The following is a 22,037-nucleotide window of genomic DNA, read 5'->3' on the forward strand; positions in this document are numbered from 1 at the left end:
GATATTTTGATTAACATAGCAATTCATTTTATGAAAACTTAGAATTTAATATAACAATTTGTTTTAATTTTACCAGGCATTATTTTCTTTGCTGTGTGAAAAAACATTGCTTGTTAATATAACAAAAGCCTCCTTTTAGGGGCTCAACTTAATATTTTGAATAATATAGGCAAGACAGGGACAATTTATTATTGTATTCTAGAAATAAGGGTTTGCTGTGGAACTGATGAGGCATAGAGAAAGAAATATTTGCTTCTAATACACTTTTAAAAAGTACCATATAAGTAGATGAATGCCACAAATAGGCATGCTAATGATCTATGGTTCTGGTCTGTTTGTTAGGGTGGATACACTGTAGTGTTACAGTTAACTTGTGTACAGTGTACCAGCTGTTCCTGCATCACTGTTTATTTTTAAGAATAATATGCTATGAGTTGAAATGGGCTTCCCTATCAGAATGTGTATTAGTTTCAAGCAAAATTTTGCCCCTATTTATTATTTGGAATATAATTAACTCTTATGTGCCAAATGTTATTTAGTACCATCTTACTGAAAGCTTTAGGACTATTTCAGTAAGTAAAGTCTAGAGACAGGAACAAAGCATTGTGAACCACTTTAAAATATACTTTAGGGATTATGAAAATAAAGGAAAAAATTAACATTGCTTTAGTCCTTAAAAGGAATGTTTAGATATTTTATCTTTGATATTCTTAAGAAAGAATAGTGGTTCTTATAGTTCAAGGAGACTATTCGCAAAGCAGCACAAACCGGAAGCTGCCATTATGAATTATGTTGATCCTCTGATTAAATTTACTTGAACAAAGAGGAGCTCTGTAGAAAGCAACATGACAGTTTTAAAGATGACGATGAAGCAATCCTTTTCTAAAGAATTTCGGTCCAGTGTGGGGTTAAAATCCTGCTCATGTCCTGTCTTGAATTCTTCCTGTGCGTGCCCAGGAGAATGAAGACAACACACTAGGTCAGCATACACTAGGACAAGGTTCAGCCATGGGAAAGTCCATGGACTTTGGCATTTGCATGGGTTCTTTAGGGGGGGTATAGAATTTAAACAGGTGGAAAGCAGTGGAGGTGGGAGTAACAGCATCCATTCTGGCTCTTTTATTGTAGCCAGGGTTGTACCTGTCACTTTATTGGTCACTAGGCTGCTCACAAAATACCCTGAACAGAGAGGCTGCTAAACCAATACAATCACATGGATGGACAACATATCTGTGCACTGACACTGTACATATTACTAATGCACATTTGAATCAATTAAACAAGGTAACATAATCATATCACCTATATTCAGATAATGATACTTGACAGTTTGTTTTATTCACTTCATATCTCATTTGCAATTCCTGATTTGATTGCAAAATAATCAGAGGGAGAAAGAGCATCTTTGGTAGGAGAAATAATTCATAAAGATTTCTCTGGATAAATGTTAACAGACATCTCTGAGATGAGTTTTTCGTTTCTAGTCTCCTGGTCTGGAAACCTGTAAAAAGACAGTTGTTTTAATGTTTCTATTTTCCAACGTTTAGAGGCCCACTTTACTGGAGGGGCTGCTCACAATGTTGAATGGACATGTTCTAAACAACTGTATGTTTTTAATCTGTAAAATTCCATATTCTGAGTGAATCCTTTTATGGGATATGGAGTCAAGTTTTAATGTAAATAGTCTTTTTTATAATTTACTTGTTTAAAAAATTTGATTTCTTATGTATCTTACTTAAGCTTTGGGTTTATAGTCTCCTGGTCTATTAGGACTCTAAATGAACAGTTGATTTAATGATTCTGTTACATTATATTTGGGGGCTCATATTAGTGGTGGGTTTTTAAAGAATGCATTAGTTACTGGAGAAACCCTGGTTCTTCTAGCTAATGCAGTAAAGAATTACAGGTCAGCAAGCCTATTAGTGTGCCAGCCAAGTTTATTAGTGCTAAGTGCTAATAGAAGAGCAAAAGCGAGGGTGGCCAAGGGCCCGGTGACCAGCATCTGGGTGGCCAAAATAGTGTTGCCAGGGGCCTGGTGGTCAGAGGCCCCCAGCCAGAGGCTGGCTGGCCAGGGACCCCAAACCCTCAGAGGGTGAAAGAGTCAAGAGCCCAAGCACCAAGAGAACAAGTCCTTTGTTCTGAGGATTTATATGGTTAGTGGGATGGGGGTGAGGGAGTTACATATTGATTGATGGGGTGCCAGCTTTCCACTGGGAGACGTGACTACCCAAACATAGGTGTGTGGATGGAGGTCTGTTAGCCCAAATCCTTACCTTGCTCCAAACTCTATTTGTTCATTTTGCATACATGACAGGAGGCAGGCAATTAACCAAAGTTGTTTTATGGGTTTTTCTTTGGACACTGTAGTTGCCCTCCCCTTCTTCCTTCCAGGCCTTGGATAAATACACGACCTCAAGGTTTTCCTTTCCCCAGCTAGTGCAGGTGATACACACAGATTTCCAAGGGCTCCCTGCCTTCTGCACTATGCTGTCATTTGGAATGCCTGGCAGCCTCACTGAACCAGGCTGAGGACAACTGGGTCAATGGGTGCCTTTGCTTTTAGCCTCCTGTATGAAGTTCTTCATTAAATTGCAATGGTGAGAGCCCTGCCTTTATTTCCCCTCTGGCCGCTCATTCCTAGCTGCTACCTAAGTGTGAAAAGGTGTTACTTGGCAACGAGGATGCTGCTGGCAGTCTCAAGAGTTCTTCCTATGCTATCTTCTGAAACACATTTAAATAGCTTTAGTTTTTAAGGGAAGAATTGCATATTTAGAGTGAACTCTTATATGTGATATGGATTCCTTTTTTAAAACTTAGTCTTTCTATAATTCACTGGTTTTAAAAGTGTTGTATTTGATATATTGGATTTGATTAAAGTGAAATGTGTTCCATATCCTATTGACTTTATATTAAGACCATTAGAGCATCTAATAGAAAAGTCTGTGGGTACCTTTCATCATTTTGTCCTAAAACCCCATCAGGTTTGGATTAGATAATCTGTAAAATTATTTTTACCACAATATGCAAATATGAGTTTGGTTCCCACAATAAGCTAATCACTACTAAAGGGTCTGTTTCCGTGTTTCATTAGAACACGTGTTTTGACATATAAAATATTGTTTTTATTAATGACCATAACAATGGATTTGGGGGGCAGATTTTAATTTTAGTTTTGGTGTTTCATTATGTTGAGTAATCAAGTGTTCAGCCATTTCACAGCCTGTTAAAGATCTATTTCAAGCATTGTTTTCCTTTTGAACGTTTTCACACTATCTCATTATTAAGAGAACACACAGTATGTAGGACGAATTCACATGTACAAAACTGACAGTCCCAGAAGTGTTATATTCTTATTTGCATTATGGTCTTATTCATGTTGGGTAAAATCCATGTATTTCTCTCAAATTTCTCTTCTTTTCCTCACTGAACCTCATAGCAGGGATGCTGTATGTGATATTGCAGGCATGCTGTTAGGAATATTAAAAAGGCTAAGAACCTCCTGCTGGAGAATTATGTGGAAAGAAAAGATTCAGCATGACCTGTCAACCTATCCTCTCTCAGTACCTTTTAGGTTCTTTGACTTTCTTTTTGGCAATATCTTGGGGGAAATATGGAGCTCTTTCACTTGCCATTTAAAAAATTGATCTTCCAAGGATTTGAGTTGACAGCCTCTCTGCTTGATACCAAGGTCTGAACATTTTATTTCTTTCTTTAGGATGAATGTTCTAGTCCTTCAGACACCAGAGATTTCAGTGGATCCTTACCTCATTGGAGGTAGTAACAATCTAAAGGATGCTATTAAGCCAGAATCAGCCTGTGATTGGAATGATTACCTAAAAAGAGCAATTATCGACCCCTGTAAGGTGATTGCAGAGAAGCCAGAGAGTGTGATTTTCTCAGGCAAAATCAAGGACTTACCTTGTAAGCTTCTGAGACCTCATCATAGCGAGCCTATTGCTATGCCCTCCTAGTCCAAACAAAGGTATGCCTGGGATAAAAATAGGCTTGCTATGAATATACATTTTCTGCAGATAAAATACAGGCCATAAAATGTCAAAGATCTGTAAAAAATTCTGTGTTGTTTTATAGATATATATCTGTAGTCACAAGAGGTATGTATCTTTATCCTTGTAGGTAAAATGCAGAAAGTATGACCATGATTAAGTTAAAAACACTGTTTTATAATAATATTCCAAAATGTGTGATAACAAATGACTGAACATATGTTTCAAAAAAAGATACTGAAGGAAATCAGATACATGTTGTGATCCAGTCTCTTAGAAGTTAGTCTTAACTGACAGATAGATTTATTTTTAAAGGAAGCATCAAAAGAGCCAAGCAGAATACATTGAATTATTAAATGTTGCCTAGTTTGACATAGGTGAAAGCTGTACTGCAGGAATTAGCTTTCGGTTGTACTAGTCTTTCAGTGGCTGTAAGCTCCTGGTTTAACTATCTTTGTGTGGAAGGATTGAGAGGGTTATAGGGAAAGAGGTGGAAAGGGAGGTTGAAAGCTTTCTGTAGGTAGATGGACAGGTTAGGGAGGGAGAGGGGAGAGATGAGAAGAAACTGATTATTTTAGACTTTCCTCATGCTCCATAATCTCCTATGTGGGTATTAGTTATTTACCCATGCCAGGATGTAGGGAAGAAAGCCTCAATGGGACCATATCTGCAAATGACTTATCCAGATTTGCTTTTTTAGAGCATGTGGAAAATAGGTGTTGGTCCCAGGTCATCTATCTTTAATGTATAAGTAAATGCTTCCACTGTAATAGCTTTTGAGTTAAAGGTTACAGGTACTTCGCTCACAGGAATCCATATAGACATCTTCATTTTTTTCAATGTCTAGGTTTTTAAAAATTTATTTATTTATTTATTTATTTAGAGAGGGAAGGGAGGGAGAAAGAGAGAGAGAGAGAAACATCAGTGTGCGGTTGCTGGGGGTCGTGGCCTGCACCCCAGGCATGTACCCTGACTGGGAATTAACAATGTCTAGGTTTTGTGTCAGCAGAAAAATAAAGGGATTAAAATGAGTGAGAAAAACCTGAAATTCACCACAGTTCCCTTGAACAAGAGTATTTTTCTTAAAATACTTTTATGAAAATTATCTTTAGCACATACTTAATTTTCTTGTAGAAAAGACAAATTTGGCCAGCCAGACTTAAAGATCCTAAAGAAAATGGATACGTTCCTGTGTAAATATTGAGATGCCCAGAAAGCAACAGAAACCAAAAAGTTATGATTTTATATCATCTTCCTTTTCCTGATTATGGATTAAAGAATTCTATTTGCTACATGAGAAAGATTTGCAGTCACTATTTCCTCTAAAGCTGCATTTCACACCTACTTCTGCAGCACCCTCAAATACTTGATTAGTTTCGCAGTGAGTTCTTGAAGATCAAGGCAAGACATCCTGGGAAAGAAATGGAGGAACAACATTTTACATAAGGGAATGATTTGTATGTTTTGTTTAAATCATGTTTTGTTTTGTTTTGTTTTGTTTTTCTGCCTACTTCTAGGCTGCAGGATAGGCAGAAAATGTTTTAAAGGGGTAAGAAAAAGTTGTCATCAACACCTTAGGTTTAGACATAACTATAATGGTGAAAATTAATTAACAGGTGCATAAAACTCCCTAGGATTAATTGTCGTGTTTATGTAAGTATCAGTAATCTTGCTAGGCACTGCTGTGGCCCTTGGCAACTTTGGAGATATCTATGTAGTGTTGATCTCAGCAAAGACATAGGGGTCAGGCATACTGTGTGACTAACAGAAATGCTAAGTAGTTTCCAAGGAGAGGAAAGCAAAGGGAAAAGAGCCCCTCATTTTTTTTCTGCCCCTTCTCTCCATCAGGACCTATGCCTTGGAAAGAGGTTTGGGGAGAATTTTCCTGGATTAGTTGTAGAATGTTACTTTAAGGTATAGCTTCTTGTAGCATGTAGGCAGTCAGTGGCCCTGAGAGCCTACCAGAACTGTTGGAAGGAATGTTTGAGGGGAACAGCCTCAAACTCTTACCTGTCTTCAAGTAGTTAGTCCACATTTTGGGCCAGTCATTTATTCACTTGGCTCCTCTCTATCCTCTGTGCCTTCCTTTGCATGTTGACAGAATACGGTGTGCACTGAGGCACCATAATGTACAGTGATCTTTGGGCTTTCCTTTAACTCATAGCCCTATAAATTCTAAAACTTAAAATCATCTAGTATATTGTTCTTGTTTTCAAACAAGAAGGTGCTTCTAGCTAATGTAAACAGAAGAAGAATCTATCAAAGACTATCAGACAGCTTGCAGAATTGAATGGAAGCCCGGAGAACAAAGCTTGGAGTTATGGAGGAAGTAGAGGAATGTGGGGCAAGCAGAGAAGCATAGCCCAAAGTCATGCTACAGGAAATGTCTGGTGAGAATTTTACTAATGGAACTGGCTATGATCACTGCTGGACACTAAACCCTATCACCATTCTGTGAATAACCTGCTACTGCCCCTGTGTTTTGTATCTGTTGCTCTCTGGCCCACGTGTTTTGTGAGGCATCTAGGATAACTGTTGGGTCTTCAGAAACTCTCAGTGTGATGTCAGCAATCTCCTTAACTGTTGTGATATCCTGTAGCTTTGCAAGATGGTCAGAGTTCCTGCAGACTAAGTGCTGGCACATGGCCAAAGAGTAGATGTAATCCTAAGGCAAGACACTGAAGAAGGTATTAGAGCATCTTTACTAGGTAAAGCAAACTGCTTCTGGTGATTCTTCTCTGTAGAATCCAGCATTTGCACAGCCAGTGGTTGCATAGTGGGTACCAGGGGCTGAATCAACTTGTTTTTGTAAGCAGACTATGTCTGGAATGGCAGGTAGAAGTCCGTTCACCAGCTGATTAAACATACAGTAATCTGCTGTTTTTCTTCAAGATCCATTTGTTCTCTGCTCATATTAGTAATTACCATGTATGAATGTCTCAAGTCTTTTATGCTATTGTTAACCTCTGCCATTCCTTCTGGTATGTTATATTACTTGGATTACGACTTTGATCACAAAGAAAAGAAGCTCAAAGGCTTTCAGTTGGCTGATCCTACCAAAATAACCCTTATGTCCTGGTTCATTGGAATTTTTTCGTAGGATTATCTCTAACTCTGCACTTGAGAACTGTGGAAATAACCACAACATGGGTTTGAGGTGTCCCTGGGCTTGATGTGGAGTAGACTGGGTCAAAAACTCCCTTACAATTTGATCTTCAGAAACTGTTAGACTGAAGTTTTGTGTGCCCAGAATCAGTTTTGGCTCAGAACCAGTGCCCAGTATTTTCCTCCCCTCAATGCGCATGTCTGCTAAATGGCCACAGAGTCCTTTGAGAAAAGCTAGATAGGAGTTTCATGAACTGTGTTTACAATGTCACTGAAGATATATGTAACCTTATTAATGTTGTTCATTATTTTAAAGTTGGTCTTAATATATATATAGTAAAATAGATTCATTATCTGAAATGCTCAGTTCCTCATTATTTGTGTAAATTGAGCAACATTTTCATTTATCTAGGCCAATATTCTTTTCACGTAGTTCTCAACATGGAATCTACTTTCAGTCTGTTCTAGAAGAGGCTGGAAATTACAGACTTAATCTTTCCTTTCCCTCTTCTAAATAGATTGATGGCTATTATCTCCTGGGGAGGTGGTGTTTTCCATTCCTGGCAAATGAATAAGAAATCAGGAGTAAAGGAGATGAAAACTGCCTTGCTTTTCTTTGTTCATTTTTTGAGTTGCATGTACACAATGATGATTTGTTATTGCTTTCAGCTCACTTATTATCAGCATTCTCTAGAACCTTAGACTTGAGAGGCCATATTGCATATGGCTAAGAACTTGGCCAGACTGGCTTTGAATACCAGTTCTATTGCTTACTAGTCATGTGACCTTAGAAAAGTCATTCAGTGTCTCTAAACCCTGTTTCTTTGTCTGTAAAATTGAGGAAATAGTGCATCTCTTAGAGGCTTGCTATATGGATGTAATCAGAAAAAATTTTAACACAGAGAACATTAAGTAGCATTAGCTAATTTTTTTTTTAAGATTTTATTTATTTATTTATTTTTTTAGAGAGGGAAGGGAGGGAGGGAGGGAGAGAGAGAGAGAGAAAGAGAGACAGAGAGAGAGAGAAACATCAATGTGCAGTTGCTGGGGGTTATGGCCTGCAACCCAGGAATGTACCCTGGCTGGGAATCGAACCTGCAACACTTTGGTTCCCAGCCCGTGCTCAATCCACTGAGCTATGCCAGCCAGGGCTGAGCTAATATATTTTTAAGAGCTTATAAATTTTAAGTTTTAGAGACAAAGACTAAGTAATACCAGATGTAAATGCTTTTATCTTCCATATTAGATTGTCTTTGCTGCTCATTTCTTTAAAAAGTACTTTTATCCAGCATATATTTCTTAAAAATCTTCTATGAGCAAGGCACCATGATGATTTTTATATGACATGCTATCCCTGCCCTCAGGTTGCTAGCTAGCCATTGTCAGAAGACACAAAGTAGTAGAGAGCTTTGTTGGTAAAATGCTGGGCACATAAAGTTGTTCCTTTTTATTAAATCTGGGTTCATCCCTGTCCTGTCTTCCTCAATGCACTGAAATTTAGCTTGTATAGAATTTTTCCAACACTAAACCAGCATTGCTCAATCAAAATATAGTTAGTAAGCCACACATGTCACATACATAGTTTAAAATTTTCTTAGTGGCTTTATAAAGAAGCACATTGAATAAGATGAAATTAACTTTAATAATATATTTAATTAAATCTAATATTTAAAATAATATTTTAACATATCATAAATGCAAATAATTATTGATGAGGAATATCACACCTTTTTTTCACATTAAGTATTTGGAGTCCAGTATGTATTTTATCCTCACAGCCCATCTCTATTCACACTCACCACAGTTCAAGTGCACAGTCGCCACATGTGGCTAACAGCTACTATAGTGAGTGGGCCAGGGCTAAACTGTGTTCCTAGATTCCAAGAGTTAGCCATGAAGTTTTCTTCAACAGCTTTCGACTATGCTTAGTTCCTCACCTGGAAGGAGAAATACAGAGAGAGAAAGAATAAATTGAAGTTATCCAAAGTACATTTTCAATATGTGCTTTTTATAAAGTTCATTCAAGGTAAACATACAGGTTTGTGGATTAAAGACCAGATTGACTATTTTCAGAAATCCAAGTAGCAGTTAACAATTGTTAGGGAAGAGCTAAATTGTGGAAATTTAAAGGCAGGTTGTATCTTCAGTTATTGATTGGAAAGAAAATCAGCAGCTATTTAGAGATGCTGAAAGGAAGCTGGTGAAAATAGTAAATTTAAAAAGTGAGTGTGGTAAATTATCCATAATTGTCCATGAAATCTGAGACATTTTAGTTAGAACATGATATTCATCAAAAGGGAGAAATTACAGGATTCCCTTTCCTTCTGAATGGTAATGCCAGTCTCTCTTCTTCCTTTAGAGCAGTTATATGGTCTACCCCAGAACAAAGTCAGTCATGTGGAGATACAGGCACTCTCTTCTTGCGTGCCATCTGTCGCCAAAGTGGTGCCATGCTTCATGCCACAGTTGTCTGTGACTAACTTCAGTTGTTATCCATACAGTTAATGGCCCAAATCAATGTGTCACCTAAAATATTAAAAAAAAAGTCTTTTAATAACTTTGTTTATTATAATAGTCACTTAGACCACAATTATGTGATGCTATTACATATTGAAGAAGTGTAAACATTTAAATATTAGGTATTTGAATTTTGGGGTTAGACTCATTAAGGATTCACATGAGGTTAATACCATATTTTCATTTTGCCTAAACTTTCTTTAATAAAAATTCATGTATATGAAAAATTAGAAAGGATGATGAATTTTTATGTACCCTTTAGTCCAGCATCAGTAATAATTTACTAATGGCTAATTTCTTTTTCATCTATAACTCTATCCCCAGTTACCTAGAAGCACCAATACAGCATCACTGACAATCAACCAGTAATTTTAGTATCTTCAATGAAATGCCACGTCATACCTAAAATTAAATAATTTTAATATTTTCAAACACCCAGTCAATGGTCATATCTCCACAATTGTCATTTTTTAATAGTAAGCTTGTTTGGATCAGAATATAGTCAAGATGTATATATTGCATTTGGTTGATAGGATTAATTCATAGGCTTCCTCCTTTCCATTTGCTCCCCTTGTAACACATTTGTTGGGATAACCAGGTAATTTGTTCTGTAGTTTCTCATAGTCTGGATTTTTCTGGTCGCATTTCTGTGATGTTGGTTATCATGTGCCCCTAACCCCTGCATTTTCAATAAAATGGTAGTTGAATCAGAATTTCTCCTTCTCTTCTTCCCCCTTCTTTCTTTCTTTTTGTAAGAGTAAGTCCTAGGTGCTATGATATATTATCATGTGGAAGCATGTAAGTCTGGCTGTCTTTCTTTTCTTTAATGTTAGCACTGATTAGTATGTTCACGTGTCATCAGCCTGAACCTTCCATCCATCGTAACATTTTCCATTCACTTTTTTAAATTGCTATTCAAGTACAGTTGTCTCCATTTTCCCACCACCTTTTTTACCTGCCCCACCCACCCCCAATTCCCACCCCTAATCCTGCCCCTCTTTGGTTTTAGCCACCATGGATGATCATTGCTTTGATCCATCATTACATTAGGGATTGCAAAATAAAGGTATTTTAGTTCTGTCATTCCTTCCTAATTTATTAGCTAGAATATTTCTTCATAGAAAAACTTTTCTTTATAAATAGTGTGGTTACTTTGAGGTGTAATTTCTATAGCAACAACAGGATTAATATTTGATTCTTTTCCCTTATTTAGTAGTTTTCAGATGAGTTGGTTCCCTCAGGCATTCTCCAAAAGTAGATAATGTTTGTGTGTTTTTCTTTAGTATTGTTATAATTCATAGATTTAAACATATTTGATGTATGTAGTCTGAGATACCAATTTGTTTTAGGCTTATCTTCCATTTCTCTGCCTCAGATCTTGAATCAGCCATTTCTTCAAGGAGTCCTCATTTCTTTAAGTAGCACTTAAAGAACATGCCTGGGCACCAAGGTTTTACACTTCAGGAATTTTCAATCTGGAGTCTGTACTATTTAGGAAAACTCTAGTAAAAGAAGCCCCAATCTCAGCAGCTTAATTCCATCCAAGTTTATCTTAATGTAATACATTGTTAGGCAGTCCTCCAAGCAGTGATTTTGGACTTAGGACCTTTTTATCTTGTAGCTCTAACAACCCATAGCGCCTCAGAATTCTCTTTTTTTGAGATGAGTGATGCAAAAAGAAAAAGTGGAAAGTGATATACATCATTTCTACAATCACAACGTTAGTGAGGACTCGTTCCATGGACCCGCCTTGAAGCAACATGGTGGCAAAGGTTAGCCCCTTGCCTAGCAACTCTACACTGTAGCTGAGCACATATCTTCATTGAGTGTCAAGCTGAGGCCAACACTTTTGCCAGAGACCCACCCTTTTGTCACCCAAAATTATGTGCTCTTCTCAACTTTCACTAAAGAGACAATGCAAAGTCTCAGTCAGTTACTGCATCCAGCTTGAAGTATAACATTTTCCATCCAAAATAAATATGTATAAGCAGGATAACCACAATAAACACTTGCATTGGGAAAATAGAATGAGGTGAAACAGATTACTGATCCATAGAAATTTTGGACTATTATCAGGTATACATTATGATGTATTTCCCCTCTGGCTTTGGATGAATTTTTGAAAATGCATTTATTGCCCTGACCAGGGTGACTCAATATTTGGGCATCATCCCACAAAGTGAAATGTTACTGGTTCAATTCCTTCTTGGTCAGGGCACATGCCTGGGTTGTGGGTTTGGTCCCTGGTCAGGGCATGTACGAGAGGCAACTGATTAATGTATCTCTCTTGCGCAGATGTTTCTCTCCCTCTCTTTCTCCTTTGTTTCCCCTCTCTCTAAAAATGAAACAATATAAATCTTTAAAATTTATTTTTAATTTTATTGAATTATTGGGGTGACTGGTTAACAAAATTATATAGGTTTCAAGTGTACAGTTCTATAATTCATCATCTGTAAATTGTATTGTGTATTCACCATCCAAAGTCAACTCTTCTTCCATCATCATTTATTCCTGGGTTACCCTATTCTACCTCCCCTCATCCCTCTTTCCCTCTTGTAATCACTATCCTGTTATCTGTTCTACCAGTTGGGTTTTTAATCTTAATCCCTTTACCTTTCTCATCCAGCCTTCCAATGCCCCTTCCCTTTGACAGCTATTAATCTGTTCTCCATATCTGAGAGTCTGTTTCTATTTTGTTTGTTTATTTTGTTCATTAGATTCCACATGTAAGTGAAATCATATAGTATTTGTCTTTTCTCTGACTGGCTTATTTCACTTAGTATAATACTCTCCAGCTCCATCCATGGTGTAGCAAAAGGTAATATTTCCTTCTTTTTACAGCTGAATAGTATTCCATTGCATAAATGTATCACAGCCTTGTTATTCATTCATCTCTTGGCTACTGTAAATAGTGCAATAAACATAAGGATGCATATATTCTTTCAATTTATTGTTTTTGGTTTCTTTGGATGTATTCTGAGAAGTAGAATCACTGGGCCATAAGGAAATTCCAGTTTTAATTTTTTCAGAAAGCTCCATACTGTTTTCCATAGTGGTTGCACTAATTGGCATTCCCATCAACAGTGCATGGGGAGTCCCTTTTCACCAGATCCTCGCCAACACTTGTTGTTTGTTGATTTATTAATGATACTTTTCTGACAGGTGTGATGTGATATTTCAATGTGCATATTGAAATTTAATATTGATATTGATATTTATCAATATCATATTGATATTTAATTTGCATTTCTCTAATGATTAGTAATGTTGAGCATCTTTTCATATGTCTATTGGCCATCTGTATATCCTCTTTGAAGAAGTGTCTATTCAGGTCTTTTGCCCATTTTTAATTGAGTTATTTGGGGGTTTTGGGGGTATTGAGTTGTTTAAGCTCTTTATAAATTTTGGATATTAACCAATTTTCAGATGTGTCATTGGTAAACATGTTCTCCCATTCAGTGGGTTATATTTTCATTTTGTTGATGAATTCCATTGCTGTGTGCAAAAAATTTTAGTTTGATGTAATCTCATTTGTTTATTTTTTCCTTCATTTCCCTTGCGAGAGAAGATATATCAGAAAAAATATTGCTATGAGAAATGTCCAAGATTTTACTGCCTATGTTTTCATCTAGGATTTTTATGGTGTTGAGTCTTAAATCTAAGTCTTGAGTTCATTTCAAGTTTATTCTTGTTGTGGTATAAAAAGGTGGTCTGGGTTTATTTTTGGCACATATCTGTCCAATTTTCCCAATACCATTTATTGAATAGACTGTCTTTACTCCATGATATGTTCTTGTCTCTTTTGTCAAATGTTAATTGACCAGAAAAGTGTAGGTTTATGCATATTTCTGCACTCTCTATTCTGTTCCACTGATCTATATGTTGTTTTTATGCCAGTACCTTGCTCTTTTGATTACTATGGCCTTGTAGTACAGTTTGATATCAGGTAGCATGATCTTCCCAACTTTGGTCTTCTTTCTTAAGAGCACTGTGGCTATTCAGGGTCTTTTGTGATTCCATATAAATAGTTGGAATATTTGTTCTAGTTCTGTGAAATACATTATTGGTATCTTGATAGAAATTTCTTTGCGTCTCCAAATTGCTTTGGGTAGTGTGGGCATTTTAATGATGTTAATTCTCCCTATCTATGAACGCAGTATATGTGTCCACTTATTTGTATCTTCAGTTTCTTTTTCAGTGTCTTACCATTTTCTGAGTACAGGACTTTTACATCCTTGGTTAATTTATTCATAGGTAAAAGATGTTATTTATTTATTTTAGACAAAGAAGAAGGGAGGGAGAAAGAAAGGGAGAGAAACATCAATGTGTGGTTGCCTCTCACATGCTCCCTACTGGGGACCTGGCCTGGCTGGCAACCCAGGCATGTGCCCTGACTTGGAATCAAACCAGCAACCCTATGATTCGCAGGCCAGCACTCAATTCACTGAGCATACCAGCCAGGGCTATTCCTAGGTATTTTTGAAGCAATTGTGAATGGGATTGTTTTCCAAGAGTTTATTTTTGGTATATAAAAATGCAGCTAATTTCTGGCTATTTATTTATATCCTGCTACTTTACTGAATTTATCAGTTCTAGTAGTTGTTTTATTTATTTATTTATTTTGGTGGGACATTTAAAGTTCTCTATGTACAATACCATATCATCTACAAATAATGAGAGTTTTATCTCTTACTTTCCAATTTGTATGCTGCCTTGCCTAATTGCTGTGGCTAGGACTTGTAGTACTATGTTGAATAAGAGTGGTGAAAGTGGACATCCTTGTCTTGTTCCTGATCTTAAGAGACAAGCTTGCAGTTTTTGCCCATTTAATATGGTGGTGGTTGTAGTTTTGTCACATATGCCTGTTGGTATCTTGAGGTATATTCCCTGTTATCTTAAGGTATATTTCTCAGCAAAGTATGTCCACCTTGCTGAGAGTTTTTATCATACATGGGTGTTAGATTTTATCAATTCTTTTTTCATCTGTTGATATTAATGTGTGACCTTTTTTTAATTCTCATGCTCCAACCAATTAAGCTGCCATGACCAAGTGATTTTTAGCCAATATTTTGTTTATGTGGTCTATCATATTTATGGATTTGTGGATATTGTGCCAATCTTGCATTCCCAGAATAAATCACACTTGATCATGGTGTATGATCTTTTTAATGTATTTCTGGGTCCTGTTTCCTAATGTATTGTTGAAGATTTTAGCATCTGTGTTTATCAGGGATATTGGCCTATAATTTTCCTTCTTTGTAGTGTCTTTATCTGATTTTGGAGTTAGGATAATGCTGGCCTCATAAAGTGAGCTTGGGAGGCTTCCTTCCTCTTGAATTTTTTGGAATGGTTAGAGAAGTATAAGTGTTAATTCTTTTTTGAATATTTGATAAAATTCACCTGTGAAACCATCTGGTCCAGAACTTTTGTCTGTTGGGAGTTTTTGGTTACCACTTCAGTTTCACTAGTTGTAATCAATCTATTCAGATTTTCTCATTCTTCCTGATTCAGTTTGGGAAGGTTGTATGTTTCTAGGGGTTTATCCATTTCACTCAGAATGCTCAATTTGTTGGTATATAGTTATTCATAATATATTTTTATAATTCTTTGTATTTCTGTGGTGTCAGTTGTTACTTCTCCTCTTTCATTTCTGATTGTATTTATTTGGGTCCTCTCTCTTTTTTTCTGGATGAGTCTGGTTAAAGGTTTGTCAATCTTGTCAAAGAACAAACTCTTATATTCATTGATATTTTGTATTATTTTTTAGATTCTATTTTGTTTATTTTTGCTCAGATCTTTATTATTTCCTTACTTCTTCTGGGAGCTGGAGCTTAGCAGAACTGGGCAACTGGGAGTCAGGATGCTGAGGAGTTGGGAAGGGTGAAGCGCCATTCAGGCTTAGAGGAAGGTGGGGGGAGTGGTATTCCACCAAGCTGATGCCATAAGAAGGGAAATGTTTCACCCAAGAAAGATGGCATCTGCAGTGGGTGGACAGGGACTAAGCACAAGGATCTTGGCAGCTGTCCATTTAGTTGTCTCTCCAGAGCCACAAACCCCAGTCTTTCTTCACATGATCATAGTCAACTCTTCCATTTTTCTGCTGGAGCCCAGGGTGAGTGGCTGTGAATGAGATTTTGCATGTTGGCCCTTTAAGACAGTGCCTGCATCTCTAGCAGACTCCCTTCTCCCTGATGAGCAAAATCCTACTGATTTTCACAGCTAGATATTGTGTGGGTACCCCTTCTCAGCTCTCATTCTGTAGGCTATGGAGCTTTGCATGGGTTTTAGACCCCATTTTCTCAGGGGGGACCTTTGCAGCTGAGATATCCCTCTGGAATCTCAGCTGCTGCCCATGTGAGTGTGATGAGCTCTTTTTGCATCTCTGCACTTCTTACCAGTCTTGATGTGGCTTCTTCTGTAAATCCTTGGTTATAAGACTCTTGTTCAGCTGCTCTTTGGTTGGTTATTCAGGTAGATTGTTCTATATTTTAGTTGTAATTTCACTTTGGTACTGAGAGGAGGTGAGTGTAACTTCCACCTACTCTGCCACCATCTTGGATCCTTGGAGTTTGATAAACTTTGCCAAGTCTGGGTTGGAATTGACTTAGTACTGGATGCAAAATTGTTATTTTACTAGACTTCCACTTTCAATTAGTAGAAGACATTCCCTGCTCATTGACTTCTTTGGGCTCTCACCTGTATTCTATGAAAGGCTTGTCATTATTCATTTTCATTTCTGTCCACATTTGAACTGGATGTTGAAGACTATGCCATCCTTGGGAGCTATACATTTTTTGTAGTCCATGTCCTATACTTGCAAGTTGGAAGGTAACTTTAGAGATTCAAAGTTTTTTTTTTAAGTTTCATACTATCTAAGTCTTTTTTAAGAAGAAGCAAGCAATATAGATGTTTTAAATTTTTGGTAGGGTCATGATCAATATCCTTGTAATTAGTTCCATATGTCAGTAACTTCATCTGAGGGTCTGCCAAGATATAACTGACAGATATGGTTTTCCTTGTGCCTCAATTCCTTTGGCTGTATCTCTCATCCTAAAGGTACTGTTAAGAGGCCACCTGCAATAGTAGGAAGAAAAACATATTTTTAATTTGATCTTTACCCTAAGGCTGAGTCTTAATGGGACTTTGTCCCTCAAAGCCTTTCTTAGTCTTCTCTCTTACCATTTAGGGTCTTGAAACACTTGACTTTTCCATCCTTGTAAGTCTCCAAATTTGTGGACTTCCTCTAGTTCATTCTTTTTTTTCCACATTTTTTCCAAGCTCATCTCTTTTTTTCAAAGCCTTGCTAAATGCTGCCAATAATAACCAACACATACAAAACCTACAGGCATAGTAAGCTTGCAATCTGTTTTTTAAATTACCATGGGAAAGATTTCCAAGTACTTCACCACTAGTACACACCAAGGATCTCCAGGCTTCCAGCCTCCAGCATCAGCTTCCTTGCTGCCTGCTAGGCCAATTTTAGATGTTTGTTATGGCAGCCCATCACTTGAAGGTACTAATTTCTGTATTCATCAGGCAATGTTAGCTACTGTAATAGAGACTGTCACAGAATTAGAGAATTTTAGAACTAAAAAAGGAGTTTAGGGATCACGCAGTACATACAACTCCTCTTCATTTTAGGAATTGGGAACCATGACAGGAAAATACTTAAGGCTTGCCCAGAGTCACACAGTCACACAGAGGCTGTACAGCGAGCGGCCTGACTGAGCCATGACAAGCTTTGCCCCTTCAGCCCTAGCTTAGCCTGGCTCACACTAGAGGCTTAATGAATATTTTTCAAATTGGATTGGGGCTAAAGATTAAGTCTAACTCTACAAGGCTTCCCTGAGGCTTAGACAAAAAGAGAATAGGGAAGGAAAATTCAGGAAACAATTGGAAATACAGTAAAAATGCCTCAACAATATAGATTAAAAAACCTAAATTATTATGTATCTTTTGTACATCTTCATACTTTAAATATTAATAAAAATCCTAAGGATATACTGATGGCATAGATTTGAGATAGAAGTTTTAATATGGTCTTACTAATAAGCCATTAGTAAGCTTTAAGCCATTCAGCTTAAAACCCCTACAAAATGATTGACTCAACATTGTCCCTTTACCCTGGTTCCCAGTCTTCCCCTCACCATCTCTGAGCTTCTAGTGATGGGGAAGAGGAGGGGTGGAGATCATACTTGAGGCGAAAGGGGCCATGGCTAAGGAAAGAGGTGGTTGGAGGAGATGTAAACCATCATCTTTACATTTTGATGCTGGGTGGGAAGTAGCCTGCTGAGATTTCTGTGTCAATACCCTCTTCTACACCACGTCAAAATGTAAAGATAGGCCTGCAAATTTTAGAGAACATAACACTTTTAGTGTAGGACAATGTCAGGCATTCCTCAGGGCTCTATAATCCTGTCATTCATTAATCCAGGTGGTATTTATGAAGCACCTGTTCTGTACCAGGCCCTGTGCTGGCACTTAGGATAAACACAACATGATACAAGCATTGTGCCAAGATCTTAGAGGTGACGGAATTTGTTAAGTTTCAGAATGTTCTACTGAACACTTCAGAATGTTATTAAATTACAGAATGCTGTATAATATTGGGCATCATGGTTTTGAAGGTGATAAAAGTTTTCATGGACATAGATGTGACTCTCCAGAATACTTACTGTATCTTCTGCCACAGAGGCAAGAAAGACAAGCTTGGAGTCAATTTCTCTGGGAGCTTTTTTCACCCTCGGAGTCAATTTCTCTGGGAGCTTTTTTCACCCTCGAGCATGAAAAGGATTCTATTTACTTATTTGAGGATGTTTTCATTTTCTGGATGAGCACATCTTTGGATTTTAAGTCAAAGTCATTGTAAAAGCTGAATTTTCTCTTGAGGAAATTATTTTACAGACTGTTACAAGAGCTGAATAAGAAAGAATGCCTGCATACCAAGATTCATTATTTGTAAGATATAGAGAATAATCCCAGAGAATAAATAAATTCCCAGGCAGAATTATACCATAAAGATAAATTGTGTCAACATAACATTAATTTATATGGAAAAATTCTTGTTCTTTTAGAAATCTTTTATAGAGAGTATTAGTAAAAAACAGAATTTAGACATATTGATTATTGCAGTGCTGAGTTTCAGTTAACTGAAGATGGCATGTCACAAAATCATGCGTATGCTGAACTGGCATCTGAACAGGACTTTTTAGAACATAATTTAGATATTAGTTGTGGTTTCCTAATCAGTACCTATTTCTCATTTTGATTTAGAGTAGAGGCAGTGTGTATTTCAATTTCTGATTCTTGGGCCTAAAAAGAAAGTCACCTTCACACATTATCCTGATAGACTTGAGTACATCCATAAAAATAAAATTCACAAACAAATGGAGGTAATTAGTAAACATGAAGACATTCAACATTTCTACCAAGCAGAGAAATGCAAATTAAAACCAAGCATAATAATATTTTTCCTTTGTCAATTTGACAAATATTATAAAAGATTGATGCTAACTTATGTTGGTGAAGTTGTGAATAAACACACTGTTGAAGACTATTTACATTGATAGTGATTGATAAACTCTGGAGGAAAGTCATTCTTTTTTTTTTAGAGAGGGAAGGGAAGGAGATAGAGAGAGAGAGAGAGAAACATCAATGTGTGGTTGCTGGGGGTTATGGTCTGCAACCCAGGCATGTGCCCTGGCTGGGAATCGAACCTGTGACACTTTGGTTCCGAGCCCGTGCTCAATCCACTGAGCTACGCCAGCCAGGGCTGGAAAGTCATTCTTATTGCTTATCCTGACATGATTTTCTGAATCATATTACCATGTCTTAAATGTACAAACCCTTTAAAATTAGTGATGTACTTTTTGTGTGAAAAGCACCAATATAAAAAATAATATGAGGAGGATTGTGAAAAGACTGACATTACCCGGGATCCCTCACTTCAAGAGGAATTTGTGTTCTCACTTATTTGTTTGGAGGATCATGGGTAAAGGACTATGACAGATCCACATATGTGTGGCAATCAATAAAAGACTTATTTTAAAATTAAGGATATTAATTTTACATGTTGTACTTGCATCTAATCTGAGGATTCATCATGATTTGGTGAAACTTCATTGGCTGGATCCTAGGCCTAGCTTTAATTCCAACATTATCTGCATCACAGGGTGAAATGAGACAACATCCTGGTTTCACAGGTGTTTGGGCAGAGGTGAGGCCCCTAGAGCAGCTGCCATGCTCTTTATTCCACAGACTCTGCTGCAATAGCCAATTCCTTTTTCTTTGTAGTTTCTCCTTTATTATTATTATTTTTTTAATTTTGCTGCTAGGGACATCTCTCAAGTCTTTTTTTTCTCCCATTCTACAAACAAATAATTTCAGGCATTGGTGCCAACAATTACTAAGCAAAATAAGGTAACATACTTGTCACTATATCATGATAGTTTTAGCCAAGGTAACATTAACATCAGTATAATATTTTACTGTACTATGAGATCTGGCTACAGTTAAAGCTTTTAAAAATCTATTTTTTCCTAACATGTTTTATTTTAGTAGGTGAAAAAAATAAGGGTCTCAAAATTATTATATTGGTGGATGTGGACAGTTGAGAAGCTGCTGTTTTTCTGGGCAGCTGATGAAAAAAGGATGCCAGTAGAGTTGCATCTTGTGCATAGTATTTTCACAACAATTAAGGAAAATCCACCAAAATTGCTGACACCTTTTGGGTGTGGATCCAAACATAAGCATCATACCTCTTAATTATTTTAATGTTAGCATTGATAGAGATTATCTTTTACAAAACAAGGGAATGTCTTTAGAATCTGTCTCCATGTTTTTTTTTAAGAATCATTTAGTATCCCTATTGTTATTAAGTAAGACACATGGATTTAATGAAGATCGAAGGAATGACTCATCAGGCAGGTCACCTCATGAAAGGATAGGTACCTGGCATATAAATACCACCAGGCCTCTAAAGAGAACTATTATTCTAGTGAAAGAAAATTACTCTGCTCAGAAAATCATATTGATGAACATGCAAAGATTCAGGGAAGGAAATGAACAAAATGCACGTCACCCATTTATAGGCTATATCTTTTTGAACATTTTGTCTCTCCTTATTTCCGTAATCTACTTGGATTATATGATTACATTTTAATGGGCACATGCCTAAATAATCAGGAAATAAAGAGCACCCAGAACACAACAGGAAAATCCTGCTGTAGATCTGCCCTAAGAGTTCCAATGCATTGTCAAAATAGAGTTAGGTCATCAAACCTGTAATTCCACAGATAATGTGGCTGAGAACAAAGCTAGGTTTAAGAAATTATATTAAAAATATTAATGAGTAGTACTGATGGTCATTTGATATGGCAAAAATCATGTGGGTATTTGAAAAACTGAACTAACAAGCAAAATAGAGACAGACTCAAGAGAGCATGCTGACAGCTCTGGGTGGGGAGTGGGTAGAGGGAGTGGAAGGATGGAGCAAAAAAGAAAAAAAAAAGAGAAAGATCTCATGGACATGGATAACAGTGTGGTAATTGTGGGGTGGTAGGGAGGAACGGGGGCGTATGGAGGTGGAAGACGATATAAAAGTAATTTAAACATAAAAATAATGTAAAATTAATAAAATAAAAGATGAGACAATTCATGGTCTCATTTTACTTTATCTCATGACCTGTATTTTGAGTTGCTATAAGCAGATGTGCAAATGTCAATGTATGTCATTTTTCAGTATGAAGATTCAAAGAAGACTGCAGGCTTGAATACATAGAGTGTGTTTTCTCAGATGTTTTCATTCACATTGGAAATAGCAGGACAGTGGATATATTGCCTGGCTGGCCACCACTGGGAGCAGCTGCTTTGCCTAGAAAAATTCTTCTGAAAACGTTTCTTAAAAAGGTTTCTTAAGAACTTCCAGTCAAGATGGAGGCATAGGTAAACATGCTTCACCTTCTCATGTACTACAGAAAAAATTACAACTAGACCACAAAACAAACAATACCCGAAACCATCAGAAAATTGAGCTATATGGAAGCCTGACAACCAAGGGTTTAAAGAAGCCACATTCATCCAGACAGGTAGAAGGTGCAGAGATGTGGAGATGGGCAGAGAGGTGGTGAAACAGACAGTCCCACATTCACATGTGGTGGATAAAAATCAAGAGGGATACCTCAGGAGTGAGGGATCCCAGCCCCAGGCCAGACCACAAAGCCCAGGTTTCCAGCACCAGGAAGATAAATCCCTATAACTTCTGGCTGTAAAAACCAGTGGAGGTTGGGGTGGTGGAAGAAACTGCCAGATTTTCAGGAAACTCCTCTTAGAGGGCCTGAATGGACTTAGGACTTGTACAGACCTACCTCCTCTGGGATTCAGCACCAGGGCAACAGCAGGATGGGCACCAGT

The 22,037-nt window shown here is 37.2% G+C and overlaps 1 protein-coding gene across 1 annotated transcript in view; it reads left to right on the forward strand.

The window, feature by feature from the left end:
• Positions 1-21,486, forward strand: part of LOC123821183 (leucine zipper putative tumor suppressor 2-like) — a 170,515-nt gene extending 149,029 nt beyond the window's left edge. The window contains exon 4 of the mRNA XM_045842454.1: positions 21,367-21,486. Within this exon, the coding sequence (XP_045698410.1) occupies positions 21,367-21,397 (31 nt within the window). The 3' untranslated portion in view covers positions 21,398-21,486. The remainder of the gene's footprint in view (positions 1-21,366) is intronic.
• Positions 21,487-22,037: the final 551 nt, after the last annotated feature.

Source organism: Phyllostomus hastatus, unplaced genomic scaffold (genome assembly GCF_019186645.2).
Source record: "Phyllostomus hastatus isolate PE091 unplaced genomic scaffold, TTU_PhHast_1.1 phas_contig_38, whole genome shotgun sequence".
Taxonomy (NCBI): domain Eukaryota; kingdom Metazoa; phylum Chordata; class Mammalia; order Chiroptera; family Phyllostomidae; genus Phyllostomus; species Phyllostomus hastatus.